An 11793-nucleotide genomic window follows, 5' to 3' on the forward strand; every position below is an offset into this window, starting at 1 on the left:
AACAATAATATAATTATTAGACACTGCTGCAAAGGGCAAATGTCAGCTACAATTAATCTTCTTCAAAGGAAAGTATTATAATAAATTCTTACTCTTAAGGTCATGTGGCCCTTGATGTGATGGAGGGAGAGCAGAACATTCTTAGCTGTTAAACCACATCACCAGCAAGTGTGTACGTACATAGCACTGATGCATAATGGCCAATAATTGCCTAAACCATAAGTAGCTTTTCTTCAGCTGAGTCATGAGAAACACTCTTTCCTGCAAAACAGTGTTACTAAATCTAAGCTTTCATTGAAAAAAAAATATTTGTAGCCTTCATGACTGTGAAAATCAGTTTCAAGGTTAACAGATCAGAAATCAATGCAGTGTTGTCTTCCCGAGTCTACAGAGAGCCTGAAACAAGAATTCTCAGATCAAAGGCATGAGCTGTCTGACTCATCCCCATGGACTTCTAACACTGAAATATAATTATGACAATTTAAATATCAACATTAACTTTTTTATTGCCAGTCATATTTTGTAGAGGTATCCAGCTAGTGTACTTATCACTGTGGCAGAGCTCTGACCTTGGGTCCCGCGCTTCCAGGCGGTTTATACTAGCCTCAGAGGCGCACTGCGACCCTCCATGTAGCCCTTCTCTCTCTAGGGCCAGGATTACAGTCTACTGAGCCCTTTTCATCATAAGCCAGCAAGGAGGTTGGTGAGATAACTCCCACCGTCTCTGTTGTCCCTACGCGCTTATTCAAGAAGAGGGGCCTGTCTTCCCCTCCCAGGAGGTGTTTCTGTAGTGGCGGCTTGGGGGGAACCCAGGTTCCTCCAGGTTCTGGCCCAGGGACCCTAGTGGCAGCAGCTGTTGGCAGCCGACCTTTCACCGCCAGAGCTGCTACACTTCCCTGGGCCACTTCCCCACAGCTCTCCCGCTTCTCTCTCTTAACACCTTTTTCACCTTTACCTTAGGGCTCTCTTCCAGTAGCTTGAGGGTGTCTTTATTACCCAGCCCTTCAGCCATACTTCCTTTCCTCTGGGTCCCTTTTCCTTCCCCCAGCCTGATTGCTCACTCGCTTTTTTTACAGTATCAGAGGGGCCGTAATTAGAGTTAGGTGTTCACATTAGCTTAACGGCCTCACTTGACTCTTTGCAGGCTAACTAGAGTCATGTGTCCTCCCTAGCCTGGAGCAGCCCCCGCTCTGGTCAGGCAGGGAACAGAAAACTGCTTCTCCAGTGGCCAGTATATCTGTCTTCTACTACTCTGCTGTACCCAACTGGCCTGGGTCTATCACATCACATAGTTACGTTACCTACACTTCTCCAGGAGCCAAAAAGCCCCAGTGATCGTCCACCCTTTGTTGCTGTTAAATATATCTACATATAAGATTTCAACATTACATTTACAGTTCTATTCTTTAGTATACATGTATAAACACATTTCCCTCTGATCTTCGTTTAGAGATGATTTCGCCGTTTTTTCTTTGAGTGCTTGTTCACGTCCATTCCAATCAGGTGTGCACATGTGCACAGTTGCCAGAAATTTTTCCTCCAGCAGCTCCTGTTGGGTCAGCTTTGGAGCCCCCTGGAGTGGCACCTTCATGGCACTCAATATATGAACCTGCTGACCTGGCCCCTTCTCAGTTCCTTCTTACCGCCTGTGATGGTTGTCGGAACTGCGAGTGGCTTGATTACAAGTTCTACTCGCTTCTCCTAGCTTTCTAGTGTAGTTTACCTTAGTAGTTTATAGTTGCTCTAGTTTTATTAGTTAATAGTAGTTCTGTTAGGAATGGGGAGTTTCCCCTCCACCCCGACCTTTCCCCTTGGGGACCTCGGGGCATGCCTTGATCCCCGGGGTTCAAGCCCTGCAAGTCCTGCAATAAGCCCATGCCAACGGGCGACCTCCACGATGCTTGTTTAAAGTGTCTGGTTGAGGCTCACCAAGCTGATAGGTGCAGGATTTGCAAGGGTTTTCGACCCAGGACCAAAAAGGAGTGGGATTTCAGGTTGAAACAGCTCCTCCTGGAGGCGGCTCTTAAACTGCAGCCTTTCCTCGGCACGGCAGGACCCGACTGTGACAAACTGGGACTGTTCTTAATGTGGTCTTTGAATGCTGAGTGGGGAGTGCTGGCTGGGAAGACAGGGGAGTGTGGCTAGGATGGTCTGCATGGGGGGATTGGAGACTGGCTGTGAGGGAGAATACCTGAGCATGTAACGTGAGAACCCAGGAAGGGGTTAGAGGCCAGGTGACACCTTTGCCCGGGAAACTGGACAAAGGCTGTGGGAGGGGACGCTGGGGAGAGAGGTTCAGAGCTGGCTGGTGGAATGGCTGGGAGGCAGACGGGGCTCTGACCTCCCAAGGGGGCTGTGGTGCCCTGGGACCTCAAGATGGACCTAACTGGGGGGGATCCTGTTGTCTGTGCCTGCAAGACCTGTCTTGGACTGTGTTCCTGTCATCTAAATAAACCTTCTGCTTTACTGGCTAGCTGAGAGTCATGGTGAATAGCAGGAAGCTGGGGGTGCAGGGCCTTGTGTCCCCCCCACACTCCGTGACACCGACACCAAGCTCCTCAGTGCGGAGTGTTCTGGCATCGGTACCAGAAACGGCACTGCAGAAGATCTCCGAGCACAGAGACTTGTGGCACCGTGCCGATCCCCCATGCCTAAGACTGGGAACCGCCCGGCACCGGTCCCATTCTCCAGTACCTCAGAAGAAGCACACCAAGCAGGGTAGAGATGGATCTCCTGTGAGACTCTCCCCTGTGGTCTTGGCCAATGGGGCGTGTCCCAGAAAGGAACACCCGGCCCCAAGATCCTTGGAGTCAGCTCCGGGAACTTCAGACATGCAAGGAGTACCGTTGAGCCTGGGACCATTGGACTCCCCAATCCACATGGTGGAGGAGGTGGGCCTGCCATCCACTCCGGACATTTTCAAGGCCGCGCGGGACTTCATTGCCATGACAGCACCGCGGTTTCCAACTCTCCGCAACAAGCCCCCAGCACTGCCGAGGGCACTACCATCTCATGGCAAGCCAACAATGGTGCGCCTGCTCGCATCGCCAGGTCAACGATCCCCAGCACTGGAAAGGGGGCGCCACTCAGAGTCCCAGCCCTGGTCCCTGGATGGTCAGAGGTCCCACTCCCAGCACTGATCATCACTGCGTCACCGATCCCCTCAATACAGATCGAAGTCTCGGCACCGCTCCCCTTCCACATGGCACCATTCACCTGGCCAGCTCCGATTGGCACTGCCATGGCCCTCTAGATCCCAGTCCCCGTCCTCAGAATCTGACACGGGGTCTAGCTACTCACACTGGAGCCGGCACTGCGTGACATATCGGCGGCCTGATGTGGGTACAATGCCATGGCCCCCCCAATTGCAAGGACCGGCACAATGGCATATCACCAGTCCCAGGGTACCTTGTCCAAGGGCTCCCAGTTGGTGGCATCCGAGCGCAAGCTGCCAACGGCCTTGCCCAGCCACCCCGCACCCAGGTTGCTGAAGAGATTCTGGTTACAGCACCTTCACCGACACAGACCCCTGCCCCTATGGTGGAACGGGATCATCGACCCAGAACAGCAGGTCGATCAGCAGGTCTCCATGGACCAACAGGCCTGGGATGACCTGGTTCTCCCGCCTGCATCCTCATCCTCTTCCCCGGATGAGAAGGTAGCAGGAACTTCGATCTCAGGACCACCACTCATAGATAGTCGTGCCCATCAGGACTTACTCCGCAGGGTGGTGCGCAACATGGGCTTGCAAGCCGAGGAGGTGGTGGAACAGGAGGACCCAGTGATGGAACAGGAGGACCCAATGGTGGACATTTGGCTGCAGAAGATCCATCCTGAGTAGCGCTTCCACTCATTAGGACCATTCAAAACAACACCAAAACTGTGTGGCAGATGCCGGCCTCCATCCCCCCAATGGCCAAGGGAGTAGAATGCAAATACTTCAAACCCTTACAGGGTTACGAGTATCTGTACTCCCACCCACAGCCCTGCTCCTGGGTGATGTCTGTGGTTAATGCACATGAAAAGCAGGGGCAACAGGGACCCTGCCTAAGTCCAAGGACTGTAAAAATACTTGACCTTTTTGGTAGAAAGGTCTACTCCATGGGTGGCCTACAGCTCAGGATTGCTAATCCACTGTCGGTCCTGAGCAGATATAATTTTAACTCATGGAACTCCATGCTCAGATTTAAGGAGCTAATACCATTGGAGTCCAGAGGCGAGTTTGGGGCCATTGTGGAGGAGGGCAAGACAGTGGCACAGATCTCTTTACAGGCCTCACAGGACGCTACTGACTCGGTGGCGCGTACTTTGTCCTCTGGCATAGACATGAGGAGGACCTCATGGCTTCAAGTTTCAGGCCTACCCCCTGAGGTCCAACAGACTCTGCAGGACCTGCCTTTTGATGGGACAGGATTATTCACAAAGCAAACAGACTCCAGACCTAAAGGATTCGAGGGCGATGATGAAGTCATTAGGGATGCATACCCCCGCTATTCAGCGAAAACACTTTAAACCTCAACCCCCTCAACATCCTTACCAACCTCGCCCTAGGCAAGACTTTTCTAGAAGGCAAAGTAGGAATAGCAGGCATAAGCCATCCCAGCCCTCATCATCACAGGGCCAAGCATGCACCTTCTCGGCCTCCAAGCAGGCCTTTTGAAAGTGTGCCTGGGGAAGACATGTCAGACCGTATATTGGATCCTCAACCCTGCTTTTGGAATCGTCTACCCACTTCTACTGTGCATGGTCCCAAATAACATTGGACCACTGGATTCTCCGCACAGTAGAAGTAGAATATTCTCTCCAATTCTTCTCCTCCTCTCCCTCCCACCCCGCTTCCCTGTCCTTCAGGGACCCTTCTCACAAGCAGCTCCTTATCCAGGAGGTGCAATTGCTCCTTGCCATATGAGCAGTGGAGGAGGTTCCTCAGGAGCTAAGGGGTAAGGGGCTCTACTTGCACTATTTCCTAATCCCCAATGCAAAGGGGGGTCTCAGACCAATCTAGACCTGCACAGCCTCAACAGGTTCATGGTGAAGTTGAAGTTACCCTTGGTCTCCCTGAGCACTATTATTCCTTCCCTGGATCTGGGAGACTGGTACACTGCCCTCAACATGAAAGACGCATACTTTCACGTAGCTATTCGGCCCACGCACAGACGATTTCTGCAGTTTGTAGCCAGCCACAAACACTATCAGTTCATGGTCCTCCCCTTCGGTCTGTCGACAGCCCCACGAGTGTTCACCAAGTAAGTGTATGTCATTTGTAGCAGCCTTCCTCTGCAGGAGGCAGGTACAGGTATATCCCTACCTTGACGACTGGCTACTCAGAGGGGACACCGGGGAGCAGGTGGAGTCTCAAGTCCGACTAGTCACAGCAACTTTTGAGAGGCTGGGTATCCTGTTCAACGTGAACAAATCAACCTTGTCACCGACTCAAAGAATAGAATTCATTGGTGCGGTGTTGGACTCGGTACAGGCAAGAGCACTCCTGCCAGAGACCTGATTTCAGACCATGACAGACATTATCCAAAGCCTCAGGTGGTACCTGACCACTACCGTGAGGGGATGTCTGAGTCTCCTCAGCCACATAGCAGCCTGCATTTACGTGGTTTGGCATGCTAGACAGAGGCTCAGACCACTTCAAGCGTGGCTCATGTCTGTATACTGCCTGCGGCGTGACAGCCTGGAATCTGTGGTCACGGTACCAGACCAGGTACTCGAGTCCCTCCAATGTTGGTTCGACCCTCGCACAGTCTGCAAGGGAGTCCCCTTCAACAGCCACCAGCCCTCCTTGGCCCTAGTAACAGATGCATCAGCTCTGGGTTGGGGGGTGCATCTGGGAGAACTCCAGACACAAGAATTATGGCTGCAGGATGAGCTCTCCCTGCATATCAGTATCAGAGAGCTCAGAGCAGTACGGCTAGCATGCCAAACCTTCCTATCCTGGCTCCAAGGCCAGAGTGTGCAGGTAATGACGGACAAGACCATGGCCATATTTTACATCAACAAGCAAGGTGGAGCCCGCTCTTCCCCCCCATGTTGGGAGGCCCTTCAACTATGGGAGTTCTGCATAGCCCACTTCATTCACCTGGAAATGTTCTATATCCCAGGTGTGCAGAACAAACTAGCGGACCACCTCAGCAGATCGTTTCACAATCATGAGTGGGCCATCCATCTGGATGTCATATATTCCAGCTTCCAAAAGTGGGGGTTTCCCCAGGTTGATCTGTTTGCCACCCGGAGCAACAGGAGGTGCCCAATGTTCTTCTCCTTTCAGAAACACAGCCCGGGTTTGATCTCAAATGCGTTCCTGCTCCCCTGGGGAGATGGTCTCATATATGCCTTTCCACCATTCCCACTCGTGCACAGAGTACTGCTGAAAATCCGCAGACAGAGCTGTAGTAATTCTGCTGGCCCTGGCGTGGCCCTGCCAGCGTTGGTACACCACACTTCTGGAGCTGTCAGTGGACACTCCCATCGTGTTACCACTCTACCCTGATCTGATCACGCAGGACCATGGTCGCCTTCACCACCTGGACCTCCAGTCTCTCCATCTCATTGCTTGGAAGTTTCATGGCTAACTCCAGTGGAGCTCCTGTGCTCAGAACCAGTAAGAAAGGTCCTGCTCAGCAGCAGAAAACCATCCACCAGGGCCACTTATCTGGCCAAGTGGAAAAGGTTCACTTGCTGGTGTGCCCAACATCACACTCCTACACTTCAGGCATCTATACTACTCATCCTGGACTACCTTCTGCACCTCAACCAACAAGGCCTGGCAGCATCATCCATCAAGGTACAGCTTGCTGCTATCTCGGCCTTCCATCTGGGCACATCTGGACGCTCCATATTCACTAACCGTATGGTAGGATGTTTTCTTAAGGGCTTGGAATGGCTATATCCTTGGGTTAGACAGCCTCTTCTGGCATGGGACCTTAACCCGGTCCTCTCCAGATTAATGGGACCCCTATTCGAACCATTGGCGACTTGCTCCCTTCTCTACTTGTTATGGAAGGTAGCCTTCCTAGTCACTATCAAGTCAGCCAGGAGGGTGTCAGAGTTAAAGGCCCTTACCTCCGACCCACCCTACATGGTCTTCGACAAGGACAAGGTACAACGCAGACCTCACCCAGCCTTTCTCCCTAAGGTAGTGTCACAATTCCATACTAGCCAAGACATTTTTCTACCTGTCTTCTATCCCAAACCACACAACAGTACCCAAGAGCAAAGGCTGCACTCATTGGATGTTTGGCAGGCATTAGCATTCTACATTGAATACATAAAGTCACTCAGGAGTCGAACCAGCTTTTCGTGGCAGTGGCAGACCTCATGAAAGGACTCCCAGTCTCCTCTCAAAGATTATATTCCTGGATCACGGCCTGTATCCACACATATTATGAGCTGGCCAAGGTTCCAGACCTACCTCTTAAGGCTCATTCCTCCAGGGCACAGGCCTTGTCAGCTGTGTTTCTGGCCCAGATCCCATTACAGGAAATCTGCAAGGCAGCTACTTGGTCCTCAGTGCATATGTTCACCTCTTACTATGCCATTACACAGCACACTAGAGATGATACAGCTTTTGGCAGAGCGGTGCTCCCATTAGCGATTCCTTGACTCCAGCCCCACCACCGGGGTAGAGCTTGGGAGTCATCTGATTGGAATCTACGTGAACAAGCACTCAAAGAAGAAAAAACGGTTACGTACCTTCTTGCAACTGTTCTTCGAGATGTGTTGTTCACGTCCATTCCAATATCCACTACTCTGTCAGAGGAGCCGGCAAGAAGGAACTGAGGAGGGGCTGGGTCGGCAGGGTCATATACTGAGCGCCATGAAGGCACCACTTCAGGGGGCTCCACAGCTGATCCCAACGGGAACTGCTGGGGGGGAAATTTCTGGCAACTGTGCACGGGGCACGCGCACACCTGATTGGAATGGATGTGAACAACACATCTAGAAGAACAACAGTTACAAGAAGGCGAGTAACTGTTTTTTTTTTTGTATAGTGTAGTCATATTATGTAATGTGTGTCACCTGGACTCTTCAGAGCCTGGGAAGAATGGCTGCATCTCAGTCCTTTCAAATACTTCAGAACCCTGTCAGCAGACAGGCAGTCTGGAAATCTCCACGGCTAGAAGCATTCAGCCCTTGGAATAGATCTCCTAAGTTGCTAGTGAAAAAGAAATCTGTAGCCTGTATCCAAAGTGGTACAGGTATTGGGACCCAGCCCTCTAGCAGATACATCTCTCAGTTCTGTTCTTCCCCAGTGCACTTTCATTGGCTCAGCTCTCAGAGAGTGGTGACCCGTCAGGTCCCACAGATTGCCCACAATGAAAACTTCCTATACAACTTCAGAAAAAGCTAATGAGCATGTCTAAGTAACTGCCACACCCTATTTCTGGATCCTTCTAACTAAGTTGCCCTGCACCGCACTCTGTAAATATGGGGAGACAGTATTCTAACTAAAATCCATGTCTCCCCTCCACTGCTTCTCTCTCTCCTTCTTTGGGACAAACAAGGTCAGATGATGCAGTATAAATAGGGTTGCCAATTTAGGTTGGATGTATTCCTGGGGGTTTCCTCACATGACATAATCTTTAGTTAAAGATTAATCTTTAATTCCTAGAGGCTCCAGGACAATCTTGGAGGGTTGGCAACCATAAGTATAAAGCATGTGGGTTACAGTTGCTGTCTGCTTGTGCCTTTGGAAGGAAGCATAAAATTATTGCTGTCTGAAACTCAGATATCTGCATTATTTTCAAAACCTTTATGCCAAATATACATCAAATATATAAATCCTGCAGGATGAAAAATATTTGTGTGATTAAAATCAGTTATTTTCTCTGTAATACAAATTACATTATCTCTTTTGTGGTTTGTATTTTTTTAAATATGAACTACATTTAAATTTGGTGGGTGTGTAATGAAGTATCTATCCAGTGTGTACTGTAAAAGAAACTTTTATTGTACTCTGAAATGATTGTTGCAGACTGTTACATGATATGCTGGGAGGAAGATGTTTTTGAAAAATAAATAAAACTGCCATAGTATAACTTTGATTTCGGTAGCTTTGTGTGTGACAGTTGGTGCACTGGGTCACTTTTGGATATGTTTTTTAATTTCTTGGGATGTACTTTGGTGTGCAGAATAAGCTAAACTACCTTGCTTTCTTCATGCATTACTTTGACTTTTATAATGGTGTTGTTTTCTCATCTATGCATGTGCATACCTGCTGCTAACCTCAGTGGAAGGCATGCACTTAGCAGGAAGAAATAGACTCCTATGTAGAGCTCTAAATTACTGAATCGCTGCATCCTTTCTCATTGCATTCATGATATTGTGTTGCTCTCTTGCCTGTCTTCATTTTAAATCACTCATAAGGATTGTTGTGTTTTCATACTGCTTCCTTTTCTTTTTAATTCTTTTCTCTTCAGTTTTTGAACTAGTTTCACACCCCCTTCTTCAGAGCATACAGGAAAGCATATATGATGACAATTTATAACATCATCCCTGTAAATATTAAGGGGTGGGATTCTCAGAAGTGCTTAAATACCTAACGAAGTTAGGTGGTAACTCACTTAAGTGCTTTTGAAAATCCTTCCCAAACTGCTTAACTTTTATGTAACAGAATTCTGAATAGATTTGTGAAATGGGTGGTTGTCTTTGCATAAAAAGAAGAATCAGGATTGTATGAGTACAAGTGAACATTTTTAAAGAAAACAATTATACCCATATTGAACTATAACTAACCCTAACCCATAGTTTTGCAAAAGTAAGGTCAAGGTTACATTAAATTGATACTTAGCGTTTAATCTGGTGCTGCTACATTAAATGTTCTGAAAGGTAATTCTGTAACATTTCTGGAGTTGCAGAATATGATACCCTAAATGCCTTCATAAGCACATCAAAATGGGATGTAATGGGAACAAAAAAATGCTATTTCCAGAAATGAAGGCAGTAATTTAATCATAACAGTGCAGTTGAAGGCAGTTCATTAACATCTGATTATTGTCCCCACTGTGTGTGTCTCAGTTCATGTGAGTAAAAGTTCATTCATCATACTGTAGAAGCTGAGCAAACTATATTAATTAACAAGCTGTTCCTGTTGTCTTAAGTTGCTGTTTAATGGTGCAGTTGTCTACAATTATTGCTTAGCTTTCTTTTTGTCTGACACATGATTGATTTATTGTGGAATTGTAGGGATTTCAGGTAATTTCACTTATCCAGTCTTTGCCGTGTTGTGGCTGTTCCTGTAGTTATTTGCCTTGTGTTGGTTCTAGGGAAGCTGCTCGAGAATGTCGCAGAAAGAAGAAGGAGTATGTCAAATGTCTTGAAAATCGTGTGGCTGTGCTTGAAAACCAAAACAAGACACTGATTGAGGAACTCAAGGCCCTCAAAGATCTTTATTGCCATAAAGCAGAATAACTGTCTTTGACTTGGACCTTGTTTACTATGAACTTTAATCAAGATTGCCATGTGAATTTGAGGAAGGGACACTTGTGACCCTTGTGAACCCAATTTTGCTTAGTGTTTTCAGACTGATTTGGGAAATTGTTCCAAAATTTGGAATGCTGTCATGGTCCCCATACTATACTGAGCTTTCTTCAATCTGCATTTTTTAATAGCTGCAAATGGCGTTTTTGTTTGCACTCTTTACTTCTGCTTTTTGCAGGGAAGCTGCTAAAGAATGTCGACGTCGGAAGAAAGAATACATAAAATGTCTGGAGAGTCGTGTTGCAGTGCTAGAAGTTCAGAACAAGAAACTTATAGAGGAGCTTGAAACCCTAAAAGACATTTGTTCTTCCAAAACAGATTAGTAGAAATATTTATTATGCTGTGAACTGATTACAACATGTCCAGTTGCTTTTGAAGACAATACCTAGCCAATAAGAATTACGACTTTTTCTTTGTGTCATTTATCTTATACTGCAACCCCTAACATTCCTGAAATACTTTTTTGCATTTTGTAGATTCTTAGATGTAACTTCATTTTTTTTTCCAAAGGAGACAAATGTTAAAGTGTGTGTAACATGGTTAAAAGTGCAACATTTATAAGAGCTGTTCCATTGCCATATATTTGCATTTACTACTTTTTACGTGTTATTGATAGTGACCTACACACAAAAATATTGTACAGGTGTTTTAAAGTGAATTATCAAAGATAATGCATCCAGTAATACAACAAAATTAAACTACCCAAAGTATCTCAGGAAAGAGTTTATATAAAGTATGTTATGATTACACAAATGTATTAGAATACTAGACTATTAATTTATGGCCAATTTTTCTTAGTTGCTTTGCCAAGAAAATATTGTATTGCTGTCACTGAGTGCCAAGGTTGAAGACAGTTTTTAATAGAACCATGTTGTTTACCCTTTGTAGCATTTGTTGTTCATTTAAACATCTGGCATGTTTAAACTGTTTTTAAACTGATGGTGCAATATGAAAAATACCTCGGAGAAGGTTTTAGTATAAACTTTATATAACTTAAGCAAGCTCCTCAATATTATAATATAAATATTTTAAACACCTGGATGAAGTTACAAATATCTGTTAGATGGCTCCTTGTTACTTCTACTTCAAGCATTATACAAAATATCTGATGTATTAGTGGATTATGTATCAGAATTGACTTTGCATCCTGAATGCTAACTGATCAATGTTCTGAACAGGACCAAACTGTTCATTATAATGGGGGCTGAGATGTGGAATCCTTTTTGGTTTTTCTATGAGATGGCAAAAGGGACTGAAGATTTCTTTTTTTTTTTTTTTTTTTTTTTTTTGGTCAGGGTCACTCTG

The 11793-nt window shown here is 46.7% G+C and overlaps 1 protein-coding gene across 13 annotated transcripts in view; it reads left to right on the forward strand.

Annotated features, from left to right (window-relative positions):
- The window catches only part of CREM (cAMP responsive element modulator), a 61354-nt gene extending 49988 nt beyond the window's left edge, over positions 1-11366 (forward strand). For 11 of the 13 annotated variants that reach the window (XM_054020959.1, XM_054020964.1, XM_054020963.1 and 8 more), the window contains one exon: positions 10275-10761. In XM_054020959.1, coding sequence (XP_053876934.1) covers positions 10275-10419 — 145 coding nt within the window. In that variant the 3' untranslated portion in view covers positions 10420-10761. Of the gene's footprint in view, positions 1-10274 lie in introns of all 13 variants that reach the window. The other 2 variants (XM_054020960.1, XM_054020962.1) reach the window with 1 other exon arrangement.
- The last annotated feature ends 427 nt before the right edge of the window (positions 11367-11793 follow it).

Source organism: Malaclemys terrapin, chromosome 2 (assembly GCF_027887155.1).
Source record: "Malaclemys terrapin pileata isolate rMalTer1 chromosome 2, rMalTer1.hap1, whole genome shotgun sequence".
NCBI classification, from domain to species: Eukaryota; Metazoa; Chordata; order Testudines; family Emydidae; genus Malaclemys; species Malaclemys terrapin.